The sequence below is a fragment of the Colletotrichum siamense genome (genome assembly GCF_013390195.1).
Source record: "Colletotrichum siamense strain Cg363 chromosome Unknown KSG_Cg363_contig01, whole genome shotgun sequence".
NCBI lineage: Eukaryota > Fungi > Ascomycota > Sordariomycetes > Glomerellales > Glomerellaceae > Colletotrichum > Colletotrichum siamense.
The window spans coordinates 832878-852994 of NW_023501014.1; the positions used below are offsets into that span (position 1 = coordinate 832878).

The window sequence follows — 20117 nt, forward strand, 5'->3', positions numbered from 1 at the left end:
TAACATTGGGATGAACTAAGTGGACTCTCCAGCACTGACGGTCCCTTTGCCAAAGGATATTTCTTCACCGATATTGCGAAAATCTCATTAGTTCAAAATCTCCCTGAGTTCAAATCTCGAACTACTGCAAAGCTTGAAGTATTATCCCATCCTTGAACTAGTTAGCCGCAAAACTCACCGGCCACCTTCTGGCACTGCACAAGACTACGTCCGCCACTTCCGCAGAGTCTCGAACGACATCTCCGTATCACGCGGAGAATGGCCGTTCTGAATAGCATCGCAAACTCAAACCTAACGGCCCGAGTTGGAAACTGTCGCCTGGAGAAATGAGGCAGAATGCCAACACGAGATTTTGGGGATATTGCCTTCATCTTCATGAAGCCCAAAGGCAGAATTTCGAATCTAGCTGTTGGAGATGCGGAAGAACTTCGCTCAATATTGCGAAAAGTATGGTTAGAATGGTTGAAGATTTGGAACTATAAAGCTGCGATGAACCTACGACACTGAGCATTTCTTTCTTCATCCATAGCATACCAACAGACCAACAGCTTGAGTCAATCTTTTCCTACTCAAAGTCACTCTTTCCGACCACCATGAAGCCTACTTCAGCCCTCGTCACTATCGTGGCTCTCCTCGGAGGCCACGCCGCTGCCCTCCCAACGGAGCCCGGCAGCCAGAACAACGCCAGAGAGATCACCGATGTCCAGTCCCGTAAGTTGGATCTGCAATATCCTGTAGAGATGAACAGAGCTGAGAATCAGTAGTTCCTGCCCGCGAGTACGCCGTCGAGGAGTCTGTTGGCACTACCATTCACTTCGATGACAACGCCGGTAAGCTCAACCCTGTCCTTCTACACAGCAACGTCGCTAACACATCTGAAAGCCGTTGACAAGCGCGACTCTGAGCTTGAGACCCGTGGCCTCACCCCCAACGCGCGCTTCAGCGCCAACTTCTACCCCAAGTTCCACACCGCCGCGCGCCCCTTTGCGCAGGCCATCACCATCGCTGGGCACGCCTACATTATGCAGGCCTGGGTAGACCTCCAGAATCGCATCAACATCATGGTCGATGCCGCTTTCCCCGGTATGTCCACGTTCTAATGGCTCGATTATAACTACTTGACTAACAATATGTTAGGTGTTCCTGCGCCGACTGCTGGAGTTTCCAACAAGCACGCGGCCTTTGCGGTCCTCCCCCACTTGTGGACGCTTGGAACGACCTACTTTGCCCAGGATACCGGCGGCGAGTTCGAGCCCGGTGATGCCTGGGCTTTCTTCTGGTACCCTTAAACTGGTCGTACCTGCTGGGTTCGTGGGTGCCTGGAGACAGTAGCTCAACATCTTTTTGTATCCATAGCAACTCACACGCTCGGTCCGACGTACCTCAGCATAAGATACACTGCTTTGAAGTCACTCATTTGAGTTGGTACATGTAAACGAGGGCTCTTGGTAGTTCAAGTTGATTCAAGGAAGTCGTTTGCGCCAATAATAGTTATTGGATGGTACTTCACATATGGGAGCAATACAGGTGACCTCCACAAGTGCATGAGTCAAATGTCAAAGCAGATTCCTAGTTCTGGCTTTCTCTGTGTCATAGCCAATAAATCTTCCATCAGTAAAAGCTCCAAAGATCCATTTATCGAGGGGAAAGATATCACAGCCACGTTCGCGAGGCTGAAAGTAATGTCAAACAGCCAAATAGCGGTCAATTTGCTAAGAATAGTTCACTCAAAATCTGAACCAACGATCTAGATCATAGACCGCAGGTCACATTGCGCGTACAACGAAAAGGCTTCTGGCGAGGCGATGATTAGCATCTTGGCGCGTTGCGTGGACTGGCGGGGAAGATCAGCAGACCTGCAGCACCACGATCGACGAATCTCACGAGGTTCTTTGGAACTTGGAGAAGTTTCCACGCGCCTCTCACTCTCCACTAGATGACAAGACAAAACAAATAAAAAACATAAAGAAATGTCGCAGCTTCTTCATTGCCTGCCGAAAGTCAATTCATTGACTGTTATTTGCAGTGGAATCCACATGTTGGTGCAAATTTCAGCGTGCCAAGACATGAAGTGCATGTTGAAAGTCCTAAATTTAGCATCCGCACCTCCTGTCAAGCTTCACATACCCGGTCCAGCTGAGGAGAGAGGCACAACAAAAAGGTCCGCCTGCCCGCCCCGCTGCGACGCTGTTCTCCAGCCTCCATAGGCTGTGGGTGATTTGGGGAGGGGCAACAGGAGAATCCAGTCAATTGCAACGCCTGGAAAGAACATTCTCTATCCGCTGCAACAAGCCGCTGCGTTGATTTGCCAAAAGCCCCCGGGGACAGGACGCGGTGTCGATCATCCGTAGGCCGGCGTCATCCGGTGGCACACGGTACAACCCCCTCGCGCAGGGAAGCACCCTACCCAAGCTTTCCGCAGCACAGCGAACGAGAGTTGAGAGAATGCTGGGGCTTGCTCCATCTCCGCGGCCATGCGCCAAGAGGACAGTGTGAAACATGGACAGCTCACAATCAGATCTTTTTTTCCGGGCGGTGCGTGGCGGACACTGAGGCCGCTGTGAGATTGGGCCACGGCGAGAGAGATGCGTGTCCGCCGTGGCTCTGCTGGTCTTGGCGGGGATATGCCGGCGGCGAGTGGTTGTCGTCTCAAGTGATGGGCCGAACCTAAGTTTTTTGGGTTGGATGACAAGCGCAAAACATGTTTCTTCATGAAGGGTTGCTGGAGCTGCTCTGCTGTCTTCCGTTCGTTTACGGCGATGCGATTGTCGCGGACGCGTGTTCCTGCATCTGGGCAATTGCCGTCTACCAAGTGACAGCGAGGAACGATTCTATTTTTCGACCATCTTGTATCGTTGTAATAGAGAGTATGTAAAATGTCTTGGCGCCTCCTGTCAGCCCTCCGGGGTCCTGTCCGGCACCCAGCCGGCATTACCCAGCCATGAGCGCTCAGGTTCCGGTCATCTCCGCGAAAACAATGCTGCCGACTGTGGCACGCGACACATTCCCTCTTTGGGCCTCCGCAGAGTGCTGCACTGTAAACACGGGTGCTACACTGTAGAGACAGTATCCGTAGTCTTCTACCGATCACTCTGTATCAGTAATGTCTATCGCTGCCGCAAGGGGACAACAGGGGGTCCAGTGTATCGCATTAAGCTTTCCTGGGGATTCGGGGCTCTCGGGTGGGCAGCAACAAGCTTGAAAAGAAACGCGAAATTCGGGGCATCCGCAACATGGCCCAACAAGGTTGACGGGAACACATAGGCAGTGTTTATCTTAGGTAATTGTACTCTCTACTGAATAACAATACTCTCTACAGTGGGTTTCACTTTCACGCAGCGAGAACTACCGGTACAACAGAATCATTGCCTAGTATACCACAGCCGGGATGCTGAGTCGTCGATTGAGGCTGGGGCATCTGTGAGCGTTTCTTGGCTTTGCTCATCGGAACTCCACTTTTGAATAGCTGCAATTTTGAGTGGGAGGGCGCTGGATGGGCCAAGATGGAGACCGTCGACGCCAAGAAACCAACCAAGACCCAAGCCTCCAAGTGACGATGAGCGGCGGTCGCTGCCCGAGACATTGCTCTGCCGCCTGTGTTGTTTGATTTTCTTCTTTCCCCCCTGTGTTTGTGTTTCGAGAAGGCTTCCTAGGAGAATTTGGATAAGGTTATATATCAAGCATCATCCCGCCCCTTGCTGGTCGGTTTTCCCTCATCATCATCAGTCTCATAGTCTCAAGCAAGCCTCACTTACACACATCCACACACCAAAGGTCTCACCCAGCACCACCAACAAACACCGCCAAGATGCATTTCTCCCACGTCGCCCTCTCGCTCGTCGCCGCCGCCTTCGTCCAGGCCGACCTCCAGCTCGACAGCGATGACATCCCCAGCCAGTGCCGCGCCGTCTGCAACCCTATCTACGAGCTCGGCCGCACCTGCGAGGTCGATGACGACCAGGTCACCGACGACCTGACCGAGGACCGCCTCGAGGCGCAGTGCGTGTGCACCAACTCCAGCATCAACGTCTCGTCGTACGCCGCCCTCTGCGCAAGCTGCATGGACCAGAACGTCACCGACCGCGACGACCTCGATGGTAAGTTTCTTCACTGTCTTTGAACCTTAGAGGGTCGCTGCTCACACGAACAACGTAGACATCAACGACATCCTGAGGACCTGCGGCTTCGCCAGCACGACGTACACCTCCACCGCGTCCTACGCCTCAACCACCCCCTCCGTCACGGCCACTCGGCCCACTGCTTCTTCGCAGCTGACGACCACTATCACGCCCGGCGCCGCCGGCGGCAGTGGATCCTCGCCGACGTCGTCCGGCAGCGGCAGCGGCAGCGGCAACAGCAACAGCAGCCCCACCACCACCAACGGCGGTTCCAGCAGCGCCACGCAGACCCCGAACGCCGCGGGCGTTGTCTCGCCCAAGGGCCTTGGTCTGATTGGTGCCGCTGCCGTTGGTGCCCTGCTTTTGTAAATGGGGGGTTTTGGTATGAGTTACTTGTTCTTCACGATGATATCTATTTGAAAGATTCTTTCTTTTTCTGGGGGCTTTTAGGGTTGTGGCGCTATGATGATACCTTAGCACTTACTGTCGCTTCTGATGATTTTACATGGTTTCGGTGATTCACTGGGGTTTGTTCCCCGGTTCACTGAGGAATAATAACGAATTTTTGAATCCATTTTTGAGTGTGTCTCGGGTGAATCGGTGTCTCTTCTCGTCCGTGTCCAACGTCCGAAGGTCTCGGTGCTGTCTTTCGGGCTGAGTCAATGCCGACATTTGATCCATCATTCACTCACCGAGCGGAAACCTCATGATTGATGTCTCGGTCCACTTGCGGTGAATCGCGAGATGATGTTCAAAATCATATAAAATAACTCATCCAACTGTCGAGCGAGTCTTGATTGTCAACAACGCCCAGCCACAAATCATCACCCACAAAGCTCGTCAGTTTTCTCTCATGCGCCCCAACCCCAGCGCCAACTTACCACGCTCGCGAACGCTCTCAGGCCGCGAACTCAACGACATGAAATCTCAAGTAGGCACCACATCCAAGCTTTGCGGCTGCTTCTGCGGGTGCACAGCAAAGGTCTTCTTTGGCGAGGACAGATGCAATGGGTGCGCCAGGGGGTTCCACGACGATGGGAAGACGCCGCCTGGTGTACCGAAGGTTGAAAAATGAGGTTCACGACGGCATCGAGGATAGTCGGTAGTTGCCAAAAACACACTTCTGCAGCGTACACGCATTGATCATAACCCACATTCCTCACAATCCTGAATTATGATATCGCAAGATGAGACAAGCCAAATGCTAAGTGAAGTTTTGTTCTATTTAAAAGTATAATGTTCGGAAAGTGGTATCTCTGCAAACACAAGCTACAAATGAAAAACAGTAACAGTCCTACCAACGCCTCATTCAACCTCTCTCCATCTCTTCTTCAGCTTTTCAATCACAAGCGCCTTCGACCCAGAAACCAACCCAGCCGCAATCGACGCAGGCTGCTGACTCGCACCTGAAAACGCACCCTTGATCGAGATATCATGCACACTACCCGTCGGCGAGCCAGCAACATTCGACAACCGCCGTCTCCCCAGCGCCATCTGCGCCTCGTCGATCGCCTCCCGAATCACAGGCACCGTCTCAACATACACCTCCCTCCTCTTCCTGGACGCCTTCAACAACTCCGCCGTGTCCCCCTTGGCACACGCCTCCACGTACAGCGCGCGCATGCGCGGGGAGTACATCTCGCACATCAAACTCACGGGCGCGGTCTCGCCCTTCAGCTGCATGCGCGGCGCAAGTGCGGTCCCGCGCGCGAACTCGTGGTAGCACGCCGGGCAGATGGTGCACTCCTTCCAGCCGTACCAGCGCCGGTTCTGGGCGTCCTCGTCGCGCGGGCAGAGCGGCAGGCTCGCGAACTCGAGGGCGTACGTCTCGAGCGGGCGTGTGTCGGCGATGAAGAAGCCCTCGAGGAGCTTGGCGAGGTAGGCGGCGAAGCGCGGGGAGGCGGCCGGGTTGAGGGCGCAGAGGTGCGTGGTGCCCGGGGCGACGCCGCACGTGGGCACGAGGGAGGCGGCGAGGCCGAGGGGCTCGGCGACGGTGGCCACGCAGGCGGCGCAGATGGAGAAGGACGGCGGGTGCGAGGGGAAGGTGTACCAGGTCCCGTCGCGGATGCCGGCCGGGGAGCAGAAGTCGGCGTGGACGGCGGTGTCGAGGGCTTTCCAGAAGATGGCGAAGTCGCGGGTCTCCTGGGCGCGGGACATGGCGATGCCGATGTTGAAGTGGCCGAGGGTGCAGTGGACCATGCTGCCGAAGCGGGAGGCGAGGTTGTCGCCGGCGGGCCGCCAGCGGTGTTCTTCGCCGGAGAGCAGGACGTGGTCGTGGTAGCAGGCGGAGCAGATGAGGACGCCCTTCATGCTGCCGGTGGAGGGGGTGAACCACTCGCGGGAGCCGACGGCGACCTTCTGGCGCTTGGCGCAGGGGATGATGGCCATGCGGGACGCGGCGGCGGCGGTGAAGCCCTTCCAGTCGTGGGCGTCTGCGGCTTTGGTCTTGTAGATGTTGCGGATGTAGGGGATGGCGAGGTCGCACGCCCAAACGTCGGAGGCGGGCTGGGACGAGGCGGGTTCGAAGTTGGCGGCGCAGCGGAAGGGCTGGATGTGGTCCTCGTAGCAGGCGCGGCAGACGACCATGTTGGGGACGGCGTTATTCTTGGGGCGGAGCCACTTGGTGCCCTCGGAGCCGGGGACGCCGGCGGTGCCGCGGCAGTCGGGGACGGCGCTGCGGAGGCGGAGGTAGGCTGTAAGGTCGTCGATGCGGCCGGTGATGAGGGACTGCTGGAGGAGGTGGTCCTTGACGCGGGGCTTGCTGAAGCGGCACGCGCGGGGCTTCTTGTCCTCGCAGAGCTTGCCGCGGAAGTCGTTCTCGAAGCGGGTGCCGAGGAGATGGTCCTCGTAGCAGCGGGAGCAGATGGGGAAGTCGGGGGCGGTCGGGTGGGTGTACCAGGTGGAGGGGAAGGTGACGGGGGTGTCGATGCAGGCGACGACGCCGCGGCCGCGCTTCCGGCTGGGAGGAGTGGCTCTGCGAGAGTTTGCGCGCGGACGGGTTGGCGAGGTGAGCGGTTCCTGTGGAGGGAGTGCGCGGGGAGTGAGGACGACTGGTTCCGGGGTTGGGTTGGTTGAGGGAGGGGTGAAGCAGGACGTGGTGCTGGCGGTGAAGTCGGGGGTGGAGATCTCCTCTCGGGGGGTGGACGGGACGGAGTAGATGGTGGAGAGCATGGGCGAGGGTGCGAAGCGGAGGTTTTGGAGGGTTTCTTCGAGGTTGTCGATGTCGAAGTGGCCTGGACGCAGCTCTGTCTGGGACACGGTGGCCTGGCTCTTGGTCTTTGATGTAGTCGAGGTAGCAGAGGCGGAAGTAGACTTCTTCAGCTGGCTGGATGGGGCCGGTGCAACGGCGCCCTTAGGAAAGTAGCTCGGTTCATCGGTCTGCGGCGGTGTCGGGGGCGGCGGAGGGAAGCTCGTCAACGCGTTCGGCCCCGGGCTGCGGAGGTTTGAGCGGGTGCCGTTGTTTCCTGCAGAAGACCCTGTGGCTGATCCCCGCGGCGCTGGTGAGCCTCCCTTAGCGGAGGCCGGTGCCGGGCTCGGTGGTGGCGGAAAGCTGGTGTAGCCGGGCGGGCTCGGCCGGTCGGTCCACTGTGGTGTCGGCGCCTGCAGCAGGCTCTTTGCAGGGCGGACGGGCTTCGGCGCGGCGAAGGTCGGCTCCGAGGGCGGGGCCTTTTTGTCGGCGCCCTTCGGCGGGTGGGGCCGTGAGCTCCGGGTGGAGGACATGTTGCAGTGCAGCGCGGCTCAGAGTCGCAGCAGTCGCAGATTCAGGTCGAGTAACACTTTGATTCCCTTCGCAACCCCACAACGGACTTCTTCTTTGGGAGCTGCAAAGTGACGATGGCTTCAAACACTTCTTCTTTTTCTGGATGGGTGGGTGGGTGGTGCAGTGTGGGACGAGGTGAATGAAGACGGTAAGGACAGGCCATTTAATCAATCAATCAATCAACAATAAAAGAAAACCGCCGAAAAATGCAATCCAATGCCAAACCACAACAACAAAGCAAGGAAAGGTCTTGCGGGAGTGCATGCCACCTCCATCCGCATCCGGGACGTCGGTCATGTTTAAAGGCAAGACGTCAATCCCCAAGGGATGCGCAGAAAGGCGAGCAGACTGGCCTCGAGCTGGCTTAATTGGTGCCCGATGGGCGGAATGCCGGGTCATCCGTGGAGACGATCCACACCACTTTACGCCCGACTTGCAGCGATCAGCCTGGAACCGGTGGCGGGCCGCGGGAAGGGAAGAGGGCAAGCATGGGCAGCACGAACTTGATGGCCTTTTGCAGAGATGTTCCCTGGATGCGACGACACGAGTAAACGATGCACCCCCGTCCGTCCAGCTTCTTTCATTTCCCGTGGGAAAAAAGACCTGCTTGTTTCTCTTGTTTATGCCCGGCAGATGATGTTTTCCTTCTGGAAGGTTGTACCGTGTTTTGCGCGCCGCCCGCGTTGGCATGTTTCTTCCTTTCCTGCAGCCTGCCGTGGCCTGCGTCGGGGAATTCTTTTCTGCCCTCCGCTGGCCTGGGCTTTTTTCTTCTCTCCCAATTGACAAGGGCTCTAGCCTTGGAATGCAATGCCAAATGAGAGAGAATGGCTGCTTTGGGCTTTGACAGTTTGATTATCGGGCGCCAATACGGAAGGTGATGTTGTTGTTTTTCCTTGTTTTTCCCTTCCCGTGTTCTAGCCTTGAGCAGGGCCAGAATTTTCAAATTTCTCTGCCTCTCTTAGCTCGAACGCACACAGACAGACAGCCTCGAGGACGCGGGAATCCCGCCAGGCCTCAGGACAGCTCCAGGAACGTGTGGCAGGTTGGGCTGCTCATCTCTTTCGCGCACTTCGTTCGCAGGGACACCGTTGGGACGAAAAGTTGAGATGAACGTTCCCACTCACTGAGTCGTAAACTCGCGGCGCTGGCCTGGTTTGACCATCTTTTCTTAGCCACAAACATAAACACCCACGCCGCAGCGTAATTCCCTACGTCCCTCACTTAAAAAGTACTCGCTCCCCCAAAACCCTGCTCCTCCCATACTGACTCAATTGTTTGGTTCCTTGGTCGCTGCTCCTTTCTCACCTTACCCTGCCGCAGCCTGGATCAAGTGACTCGGCCAACCAATATCTGTGAGGCTCTTGCTTGCAACGCCACCCTTTCCAGCGCCCAGTGTGCGTTGCATTTCGTTGCGTTGCGCGGCGGGCGCGGGATCTGTGTGCGACGTGTAGCGCTGCAGCCGTTGGTGGGAAGGCGGAAGCGATCGAAGCGCATCATTCACACTCACACTTCCACTCGCTCATTCACATGCACACAGACACAGCAATCGCACAGTTGCAAGGCCAAGGAGAGCAGATGTTCGAGCTACTGGGGTCTGGACCGGATGCACAGCAAGGCCCATCCCGTGCGACGACGGGAAAGGGAAATGGACTCGCCAATTCTTCGGGGGTCTGCATCCGTAAGAAGATTCTCCGTAAAGAAGGCCAGGATGAAGGGGGAGCAGATGGCAAAACCTCCGGCGCCAACAGAACCCCAAACCCTCGCCTGCGCGAAAGGGCGATTCCTTCGCGTCGCGCTCCAGCGTCACCTTTCTCAATCTCGGAGGCGTCCCCCCCAAATCCAATGGCTGGGTGGCTTGCCGCACATGCGCCGTCGTTGTGTTGACTGCAACGGGCTGCTGCTCTAGTTTCTCAACCCTTGCGCTAAGACCCTTTTTTCCGTCAGCGGGAGATGGGACCTTTCTTATCGTGGAAAACATCCCGCCGAGCGTATCGTTCCAGGGGGAGTTCTTCCTCTTCGGTAGCGAATTGGTCGGTTGGGTGGTTTTCGTTTGGTCGAGTGACATCGCATTTCTTCAGGTGAGCCGCGCTTGTTTAAGCCCAGATCTGTCTTGTCAGTTGAGGAGGGCGGGAAGAAATATGGCAAACAGACAATCAGATCTTCAATGTCTTGGGTCATCAGTGTCGATCCCCGTTGAACATCAATTGGAGAAAGAAACATCCAACCAACTGTCTTTTTCTGCTCCAACCGCTCCATCCTGAACGCCAGCACAGCAAAACCAACCGAAGGATGCTGCACCCAGAGTTTTCCCTTCAGGCTTCGAAAAGTCGCATTGCTGATATGATCCCTGCAGAACCCCCCAACGCCGTTCCATGGTGCCGATTGCTTGGACGTGCCAAAGCGGCTTAGTCCGTCACATCATCCCCCAGGCGCGGGAAATTATCACAACAGGGGCACCACCACTTTCAGCACTCTACGAGTCTTAAAACCCTCTGTTATGACACAAGAAGGGCCCCAGGGGACGAGGGGGGGAGACGGCCACGCCAGGAAGAGAGTTCCGAACGGAGAAGGGATCATGGGTTGCGATTGAAACTCTCTCTCTCAGTGCTCCCTCTCTGTCCGAGTCGCTGTCCACTCTTTTCGTTTGCTTTACTGCCTCCCACACCCCGCAATCCCATCCATTCATTCATTCCCCTTCCATTCGTTCACTCATTCAGTCGTTCGTTTCCCATCACCGGCGTCACTCGTTTCGCTCCGGGGACAGGTTTTCTGAACGTTGAACGGGACAGCACACTGTTGGTTTGTGAAGGTATCGCGGCAGAGTCCCAGCGAACGCGCGCAATCGCATTGCTGCGCCTGGCCCCAAACACCATCTGTCCATCTGTCTCCCGCCCCCAAATTACGATTTCGCAACAACGATCGGCACTCGCTTGGTAGCAACGCGAACAACCACGTCGCACTCACACAACACACGCTCGCTTATTTTTCACAAAATCAACTGTCTTACACGCTTTGGTTAGGCATCAACGAAGAGACAGAGGCTTAACGAAGAAAGGAAGGAGGGATTGCTTTCCGTGTTATCCCGGGAGGACCGAGATGATGGTGGCGCTGGAACGTTTGGCATAGCGAAAGAAGAAACCCAAGATTTCCCAGCCAGCTGGGACGCCAGCAAACACACGCCCCAAAAAAGAGTTTGAAGGATTTTTCGATTGCTGCCCAAGTGCTGGAACAGAATCAACCAACAAAAGAAAAGATGAACGGGTTCAATTTCCCTCCGCCGCCCGACGAGCCCGTCCCCGTCGTCCCCCGCGACATCAAGGCCAAGCGCATCGTCCCGTCGCCCCGCAAGGCGCCCACCGTCCGGAGCGGCAAGGGCTCCATCTTCGGCAAGGCCTCGATCCCCTCCGTGTACTGGGCCGGCGACGACCCGACGCCGGGAGGCAACGAGGAGTACACCTTCTACCGCGAGGGCACCCCGCCGCCGAGCGAGAAAGGCGGCGGCCGCCAGCGCGGGCTGAGCCTGTACGACCAGGAGAGGCGGGCGGCGCGCGGGCAGGACAGGAGGAACCGCAAATGCTGCGGGCTGAGGATGTGGGTGTTCTGGCTGCTTGTGTGCCTGATTATCCTCGTGGTGCTCGGTGTGGGTGTTGGAGTCGGTGTTGGCGTGGGGTTGGGTGCGTCGAAGGCGAATCAGTCGGATGAGAGCGCGGCGCGGACGAGGTATGACCTTTTTGATGGATGATGAAGATGAATGTACTGACTGCGTATTAGTTCCGCGACACCTACACCAACGACTGGCGTCGCCGCCGCTTCCCCGACGACACCCCTGTCCAGCCCAACAGCATCATACCCCTCCGCGGCGTCAAGCGTATCAACGACGCCCGCCACTTCCACCAAGACGTCCTCTACTTCATCGTCATCACCGACCGCAACCTCCGGCCCCAACGCCCTGTGCCCCGATGCCGCCAACACGTTCTACAGCCCCGTCGGCTCGGACAAGCGGTTCCTGCGCGTCTGCGGCGTGGACTACTCGGGCGACAACGAGGCCATCGACATGTCTAACATGTTGGCCAGCAGCATGGGCGAGTGCATGGATATTTGCTCCAAGACGGCGCAGTGCACCGGCGCCGGCTGGGGGAATGTGACGACGGGCGAGGGCACGATGGAGCTGAGGTGTTGGTTGAAGCGGAATTTGCAGAGTTCGCATAGCGCGAAGGAGGGGTGGAATTTTGCCATCTTACAGTGAGGGTGGAGGAGGTGTTTTTGTAGATATTTGGGAATAATGATAATGTGTTGGCCATGTCAGGCTAACTTTGATGCCATCTCTAAACATAACATGGGACCATGACCGTACAACTTTCATTGAGGCAGTGTAAATGAGACAACATGTATTCAGAAACGAGTAGCCGTATTAGTCCATAATAATTATTCATAACGCCTGTGCTGGTATAATGTCGTCCATGCGATGTCCATCATGTATCCATACCTAACCCTACATCTCTCCTTTAGTTGATAGCAGCAACAACAAAGCCAGCCACAGCCGCGGCAGCCATAACAGCACCAGTCTCCCTCGGCCCGGCCGCATTACCAGACCGTCCGCCTCCATTTCCATTACCATTACCAAGTCCACCTCCACTGCCGCCGCCAGGGTTCACCGGGCCGGCGCTGGTAATCTCGGCAACCAGCGAGCTGCACTGACCCGTACCCAGCGGCAGCACGGTCGCGACGCCCTGAACGTCGCTGCAGGCCTGCCAGACGGCGCGGAAGTCGCTCATGTGCGCGTCCTTCCACGAGGTGAAAGACTTGGCGTAAGTCGAGTAGGCGGAGCCGATGGAGCCCGTGATGGTCGGGTCGGAGCAGGGATCCGTCACGGAGGCCGACAAGGCGAGGTAGTTGGCAACGTCGACGGGGAGGGTGGGGGCCGCGTCGGTAATGCGCGGGAGGACGGCCGTGGCGACGGAGTTGCAGGAGGCGAGGTCGCGGCGGACCGGCGAGCCGATGTGCTCGGCGTTGGGGGCCGTCATAATCTCCAGCGATGCGGCTGAGGCGCCGGCGGCAGCGAACAGGATTGAGTAGCGCATTATGGGTGGTTGAAGAGGGGGTAGGTTGAGTGTGATGTGGTGTGGTTTGGCTTGTGTGAGATGAGTATCTCTTGTGTTGATGGAGAGCGGAGATGATGACAGGGGCAGTGGGATAGGTTGAGCCTGGCTTATTATGTTCCGGGCGGGTGTCCTGTGCAAGCACGGGTGAAGGCGTTGATGACGACGGGTCGCTCGATGATGGAGGAATGCGTCCTCAGTGCGGCGAGGTCTGAGAGTGCAGAATGCAGCATGCACCCGTGTTGTTGGGACCTCGGGAGTTTTCTCACCATCCTATGTCGAGGGGAGAAACATGGGTGCCAAACAAGCTCGTGGGCTTACATCGTGGGGCGAGCTCCATGTTTCTCGTTTGTCTTTCCCCGGCTTGCCGCCCCCTGGCTTCGCTTAATGTGGCTGCCTAACAAGCCCGCATGATGTTGTTCCAGATGGTGAAGAGAATCATCCTGCTATTCCACTTGAATTGTTCATGGCGGTGGCTCACCACCCGTTGGCATCGTTTCAAAATCACCTCACTCAAATCACCCGCAGAGCTATTCGATATCTCACGGGAGAGCGCCCCCTCGCTCAGCCACCGCTATGCCGAGAGCGTGATGACGGGGGTACTAGCGGCAAAGGCTAAGAGAGTTAACTGACTGACTGAGCCTGTTCATTGGGCTCCCGCAAATGTCTTGCGTTAGGGGGGAAGGGGTTCAGACACTCCCGCATGTCAACGGGCCAAGGAGGGCTCAAATGGCAGCAATCCGAGCCCTGTAGGAGCGGCTTGACAGGCCTTCTCTTGGCGTTGGGCTACCGATCATTGGCAGATCCAGGTCATCGTTGGGGAATGTCTGTGGCCGCGGGTCTTTCCTTTTGACGATGCATGCATGAGGGTCTTTGATGGCGGTCGATGTGTCAAATGTTTCGACAGGCCCATCAGCTCGGGAAGAGGCAACCCATTATTCTTCGTTTGCGTCTTTCGTCATCATCCCTGCACTACAAGGGGACTCGCGATGAACCGAATCGCGCCTTGCGCCGCACTCGCATTGTTGAGCGAAGCACATGCTTCCATGTCGCCCAACTCAAAACTGTCTTTCTCATCCGATGTTCGGCTTAAATGTGTAATGCCCTTTCCATTTCTTTGCCGGTATCTTGAGAGTTTCTGCACCCGAAATTGCTTTTGTTCATACGTCATTCTTGCTGCCCCCCATCCAAACAACCCGTGCCCCCATGTCAAAGTCCGTCCGACGCACCAAGCTCGTCCAGCTCTTTCGACCGCCGTTCCCTGTCCGCCACCGAGTGTCGCGCGTACGACTCAAACAGCCCCATGAAGGGGATGATTAGCAGGAAGATGGGCACCAGCTGGCTGAACATCAGGCTGTTCTCCTCGTCCTTCTCGTCCTGCTCCATCTCCGAGTGCCCGATGCGCCGGTCGTCGACCACGGCCTGGATCCCGAAGCTGAAGTACGCCATCAGCCCGACGATCGTCTCGACCTCGGACGCGAAGAAGTACCACACCCCGCGGAACGCCGCCTTGCACCACCGCCACGCCGTGTTCTCTGTCCACCGCGCGACGAAGACCGCCTCGGGCTGCAGCACGTTGAACTGCTGGGTCTGATTGTCGATGAACCGGCTCCGCACGTGGTCCATCCAGAATATCCGCCCCGTGCGCGAGCTCATGAAGATCCTGACGCCGTAAAAGTACCCCATCATCACCATGTTGACGATCATGAGGTTCGCCGGGTCGCCGCCCTTGGGTAGCCCCAGCGAGCACTTCATGGGACAGCGGAACTGGCCGGGCTCGTATATCTCGGCGTACCCGCCAACATACAGCGCGTAGAGCAGCAGCACGACTGTGGTGGCCATGAAGAAAATCCGTAACGCCCTCGCCATCCGCCGCGGCAGGACCATGTTCTGCTCGTTGTAGCGCTCCGGGTGCGTGCGCTTGACGCTGTCGCGCATGCTCGTGATGACCAGCAATGAGAAGAGGTGCGTATTCGAGCAGAACCACGCGAGGTCGGTGACGATCATGAAGTGGTACGTGGATATCGTCCCCTCGAAGAGCTGCTTCATCCCCGCCACGAGGATGGCCATGCCGGTGACGAGCTGCAGGTCGCTCAACGTGTTGACGAGGTCGTACGCGACGAGGGCTTGCAGGTCTGGGTTCATGTGCAGCCGGTGCATGAGGTTGCGCGCGGGGGCGGAGACGTGTTTTCGGAAGAAGCGGTCGAGCGGGTTCATGGTCTGGCGCTCCTCGTTCGTTCGGCCGATTACGAGGCAGAATATTGTTGTTAAGAGGGTCACGAAGGCTGTGAAGACGAAGGCGAAGATGACCTGGTGCGCGATTGGGGTCAGTGGAGAATAGATGCGTGTAAGAGATCTGAGGACTTACACCCCGACCGGCAATGTCTGGCTCAGCAGTCATCCGTGGACAGCTGCAGAAGCCAAAGTAGCTGCAGTCGAAGTCATTGGCGTCGATGTTGTAGGTCACATTGTCTCCCTGGTTGATGCAGTCGATCAAGGCCTCGGGGTAGGCGTAGTTCTTGGCCCGTGAAAATGCATGTTCTCCGACGATGGGCATGGTCAATCTCTGATGAAGACCTCAACGCCGAATGATTCGCTTCGTGCCAATAGTCGACGGGAAGCTGATCGTGCTGATGTCGACAAGGCTACGTTGGATGAGACAAGGGGCTCTGTATTTATTTGGTCACCATCGCCCGATAAGCTGGTCTGGAACCAGAGACATATCTCAAAGAACTTGGGAACCGAATCTGGCATGGAGCCGGCTTCGGAATGATTTGCCCAAGCCACCGCCAACCTGATTACGAGCTTGACGACACAAAGAAACAGCTTCCCAAATATCAGGCCCAATGATTCGCCCACTTTAAATTATCATCTGGCTTAGGTCCTTGGCAGACGATGACAGTCCCGCCGTTTTCACGAGAACCCAGACACCATCCACGTGAAAGACTCCGAGGCACATCAAGCTCCGGCTGACTTCCGGGACCATCAAGCTCCGGTCGTCTTCCGGACCCCACCGGGCCGCATTAGACCGCGCCGACCGGGCGCCCACGCCCCGGAACCCCACCTTAGGTAGCTCCGGACGTTTCCCGCGTCGCAAAACTCAATCAAAATCAGAGTTCCAGCCCGCCAGACTGTCGGATCCGTCGGGCTCACGAGCCATATGAAGCGGGTTTGAGCTGAACTCTCCTAAATCTAGATCCCATCTTGGCGGACAGCTCCCGCCAATGGTGAGCTTGGGGAGAGAATGCCGAAAGGCAAAGGAGCTGTTGAAGCTCGGAATTGATAAGTGATCCTGGGTGAGATTGGGCGAGACTTCATCAGCTTTCAACTCAATCTCGCCGAGAGGTGACAGGTTCGGGGCGAGCCCGGCAGAGTGAGCGATTATAAGTTCAGTCTAGAGGCAAGCTTACTCCCCAGGCGAAGGTGCGCAGACGTGACATTAGCCATTACATAGAAACAAAACCAAAGCAAACATGGCCGCTGTTTCCCGCCCACACTTCGACTCCGGCCTCAAGCGCTGGAACCCCGACGACGACAGCATCTACGTCCTCAACCGCGGCGACGTCGCCAAGGAACGCGCGCGCCTCGAGTACAACCACCACAAGATCTGGCTGCCCCTCTGCGGCGGCCTTTGCCCGCCCCAGATCCTCGCACACCTGCGCCAGCTCCCGGCGCCGCGGGTCGCCGAGCTCGCGACCGGCACGGGTATCTGGCTGCGCGACATGGCGGCGCAGCTGCCCTCGACGGCGGAGCTGCGCGGCATCGACATGGACACGACTAAGTTCCCCCCCGCGTCGGAGCTGCCGAGGAACATGTCTATGATGCAGCACAACGCGCTGAAGCCGTTTCCGCAGGAGATGCACGGGACGTTTGATATGGTGCACGTGAGGCTGATATCGCTGGGGATGAAGAAGGATGATTGGGCGGTTGTGGCGAAGCATTTGTATGCGCTGCTGCGGCCGGGTGGCTTTTTGCACTGGGAGGAGGTGGGGGATTCTGTGTGGAGGGTTATTCCGCCCAGCAAGGCTTTTGACGAGTGGATGAGGATTGGGACGTTGTGGTCCATGAAGGTCGGACGAGATCCTTTGTAAGTTGTCCTCTGAACATCTCCCTCGGTTCTGGGATGCCATAATTCTGTCGGTTTGACTAACTATCATGCAGCATGCCCGCCCGTCTGCCGCTCGTCGTCCAAGACGCGGGGTTTGTGGACGTGGACGAGAAGATTTTCAACTCCTTCGGCACCAGGGACATGCTGCGCGAGCCGATGCTCAAGATCTCCAAAGAGCTGGTCCGGCCGGTGATGCTCTGCGTGCTCGAGGACGGCGGGCTGGAGACGATGCAGTCTGAGAAGGACATTGACAGGCTGCAAGAGGAGATCCGTCGTGATGTTGAGGAGAATGGGGTCAAGTTTGGGTTTTACTACAGTTGGGTCTGGGCGCGGCATCCCTGAACTAGACGATGGACAGAGATGCTGGTGCATGTCGAGCCTTGCTCGAGACGAGTCGGAGAGGAGACGCTGACAAGTAGGACGTAGCTTGTAAACACAGGTCTAGAACATTTGATCACGGCGTGCTTGCCAGGATATTGTCCATCTGTGTTGGCTGTGCATTGCGGAGCCATCTAACAGCACTGTGTTCATGACTGGATCATGACAAGAACGGCTCCTGGGCACCAGATACTGCTGCGTCACGCAGACCTGTCGAGAACGGAGAGACTATCCACAGCTCACGCGGGCGTTTCGGTCTCGACTGCGTCGCTCGCGATCGCCTACCCCGCGGGGGATGGTTCAGCGGAGGTGGGGACCGTGGGGTTGATGACGGCAAGAATGTGGTCCCATGTGGATGCTGACGAACAAGACTCGACCCCGCGCCGTCACCGCAGGTCTCGACTTGGCGATGTATCAGTGCACGCCGTCATCTGATGTTGAAGGTAAGATGGCCCAGTCGCGGATGGCGCGGTGCTCCGTTCGGGGAAATGGATCGCGGGGTAGTCCCTGGCGGAGAGATGGGGTGGACAGAGGACCTGTTCGAAGATGTTGTTAGCTTCGATTGTGATACAGGGGAGGCGGGGACGTAGAACAGCAGATGATGAAGTCGAAGAATCCAGCGAACGGCTATCAAGGCGAAACCAAGGGTCCATCGCTCAAGTCGAGAGACCACAGGGCTCATGCCAGAAGCCAAAGCTCGAGACGCACCGTGGGTCCCTCAACAGCCTCTGCAGGGACACCTCGACAAAGGATCGTCCTCTTCATGTGGAACTTCGACTCCTACAGGATCCAGACTTTCTCGACGTTGCAGTGAAGTGGCAAGCATTTCCAAGATGCGTGTGCTTCGGTCATTGACGGCGTGATTCACATCTGTGCAACGTGGACGTAGATGAGATTGGCATTAGTTAATGGACCATCTCGTGCATAACACTCATTTCGCAACACCATGGAGCACAAGCGAAGAAAATCGGGTTGATAATTGAAGTCAATTGATCTGTTCTGCTTCGAAGTATCCTCCGCACCCGCAGTCCGGCTGCCCACTGCCTGATCGAGCCCATGAGAATGGCGGTCCTGTGACTGGTCATGTCAGTTTGGATTCGACATGAGTACGACAATTCATTCAAATGAGAGTTGAGGCCAGGTGTCAGGCTCTAGGTTTTGATCTCAAAGATCCAGATGTAGGCTGGATCTCGACGTCTAATTAAATTTGAGAAAACATCACGCGAGGCAGGAAGGTGAAGTGAGACATGGAGAGGGGAGTTGGCTTACCTGTTCCGCGATGCTATCGCGTCAAACCGCCGAGACTGGATGGCGACGCGTTCTGTTCCTTCCACTTGGTTGATGCCAGAGATGCTGCAGTTAGTATGACGGCGCATCTCAAACGAGAAGACGCATCGCTCCGGGGTGAACACCAAGCTTGCCGGCCGCTCCTCAGGTATTTCGCTGAGAGAGCCTCATGACAGCTCTCGACCAAATTTTGGTGGTGATGCAGGTTGCCGAAAATTTTCGAGGCTCAATCCGGCTAGGCGCGTCTTATATACCGCGCACGTGCTGAGGGCACGATTGGCCAAGCCCGCAAGCCACCCATGATATCCTTCTATCCATGGCCCCACATCGCGACTTTCCAAGTGTCTAAGCGGTAGAGTGTTGTAAAGGTATTACTCAACCCCGAAGGTGGTGCAGACGAACTTGAAATCGAGACCTGCAAGAGTGGACGTTAGTTCAATATTCTTGGGAGTTGGAAGTGAAAATCTGGCGTGGAGATGTAGAATTTTCAGAACAATTTTAACAAGAAATCATGGTCGCTTCGCACCAGCGATCAGCATCGCGAGAAGTTTGTCATCATAACAGAGGCGTGGCAGGAATGGAAACGATGAGAAACGGGTACTTGCCTGTTGCAAACTCGGCAACTTGTGCTTTGTTGAGTGCAACATTGCGCTTCTGGAGTTCGCTTCACCATGGCAGCTGGGTCACGGCGCGACGCGTGATGGGATGGAGCCCTCGAATTCGCCTGAGACGTCGCGGTATCAAGGGCTCATCGGCGAAACGGCAGCCTTCGACGATGAGGATCAGCCCCGATGGCATCCAGAAGACTTGCTCTGTGACAATGGTCAGACGCTGCAGAGATCCAGACGGTGGGACTGTTGTTCGGGGCAAGCGTGACTGCTCAGACACCGAAAAATGCAATCATTCTGTCCACCAAGCAGGTTTCAGGGCACCACTGCCGGGTTGTCATCATGGCAGAATCATCGTGGCAGAATCTCAAGAAGAACAAGCGTGCTTACGGTGCAAATAGCTATCGGGAGGTAGCATTTCTCGCATCTGAGCCGGGGTGGTACTAGTTGGCAGGAGCGACCAGAGGACCTGCCACAGGCGGTAGGTGATGGTAAGAATCTGTGGCACGACACATCGTGGTTAGCCGGAGTTCGAGAGAATTATTCATGTGAGCTGTGTGGAAGGGGAAAACGCTGTTCAGACACGTGAGGGATCAATCATCCTGCCCTCCCAAGCATGGATCAGACCACCAGCACTCGACGATGTCATCACCACAGCAATCGGCGACCAACGTATTGAACATGAGAAAGAACATACCATAGCAATCGTACCGGCAATTTACGCCGAGCTGCTTTGCGATGCTGCGATAGGCGGCGGTG

At 56.7% G+C, this 20117-nt stretch overlaps 7 protein-coding genes across 7 annotated transcripts; 4 read left to right on the forward strand and 3 right to left on the reverse strand.

The window, feature by feature from the left end:
* Positions 1–593: 593 nt before the first annotated feature.
* Positions 594–1289, forward strand: CGCS363_v000211 (uncharacterized protein; the record flags this gene model as incomplete). Its single annotated transcript, XM_036632060.1, has 4 exons — positions 594–711; positions 765–830; positions 883–1083; positions 1138–1289. The coding sequence occupies 4 exons, from the start codon at positions 594–596 to the stop codon at positions 1287–1289; spliced, it is 537 nt and encodes a 178-aa protein (XP_036501409.1).
* Positions 1290–3808: 2519 nt separating this feature from the next.
* On the forward strand, positions 3809–4487 carry CGCS363_v000212 (Protein CAP22; the record flags this gene model as incomplete). The annotated part of the gene is made up of 2 exons (XM_036632061.1): positions 3809–4097; positions 4156–4487. The coding sequence occupies 2 exons, from the start codon at positions 3809–3811 to the stop codon at positions 4485–4487; spliced, it is 621 nt and encodes a 206-aa protein (XP_036501408.1).
* A 936-nt stretch (positions 4488–5423) lies between these two features.
* Positions 5424–7838, reverse strand: CGCS363_v000213 (uncharacterized protein; the record flags this gene model as incomplete). Its single annotated transcript, XM_036632062.1, has 1 exon — positions 5424–7838. The coding sequence occupies one exon, from the start codon at positions 7836–7838 to the stop codon at positions 5424–5426; it is 2415 nt and encodes an 804-aa protein (XP_036501407.1).
* Positions 7839–11131: 3293 nt separating this feature from the next.
* CGCS363_v000214 (uncharacterized protein) lies at positions 11132–12124 on the forward strand (the record flags this gene model as incomplete). The annotated part of the gene is made up of 2 exons (XM_036632063.1): positions 11132–11598; positions 11650–12124. The coding sequence occupies 2 exons, from the start codon at positions 11132–11134 to the stop codon at positions 12122–12124; spliced, it is 942 nt and encodes a 313-aa protein (XP_036501406.1).
* A 259-nt stretch (positions 12125–12383) lies between these two features.
* Positions 12384–12959, reverse strand: CGCS363_v000215 (uncharacterized protein; the record flags this gene model as incomplete). The annotated part of the gene is made up of 1 exon (XM_036632064.1): positions 12384–12959. The coding sequence occupies one exon, from the start codon at positions 12957–12959 to the stop codon at positions 12384–12386; it is 576 nt and encodes a 191-aa protein (XP_036501405.1).
* A 1227-nt stretch (positions 12960–14186) lies between these two features.
* On the reverse strand, positions 14187–15534 carry CGCS363_v000216 (uncharacterized protein; the record flags this gene model as incomplete). The annotated part of the gene is made up of 2 exons (XM_036632065.1): positions 14187–15287; positions 15346–15534. 2 exons carry the CDS (start codon positions 15532–15534, stop codon positions 14187–14189), a joined length of 1290 nt encoding a protein of 429 aa, XP_036501404.1.
* Positions 15535–16450: 916 nt separating this feature from the next.
* Positions 16451–17427, forward strand: tcpN-2 (N-methyltransferase tcpN; the record flags this gene model as incomplete). Its single annotated transcript, XM_036632066.1, has 2 exons — positions 16451–17064; positions 17139–17427. The coding sequence occupies 2 exons, from the start codon at positions 16451–16453 to the stop codon at positions 17425–17427; spliced, it is 903 nt and encodes a 300-aa protein (XP_036501403.1).
* Positions 17428–20117: the final 2690 nt, after the last annotated feature.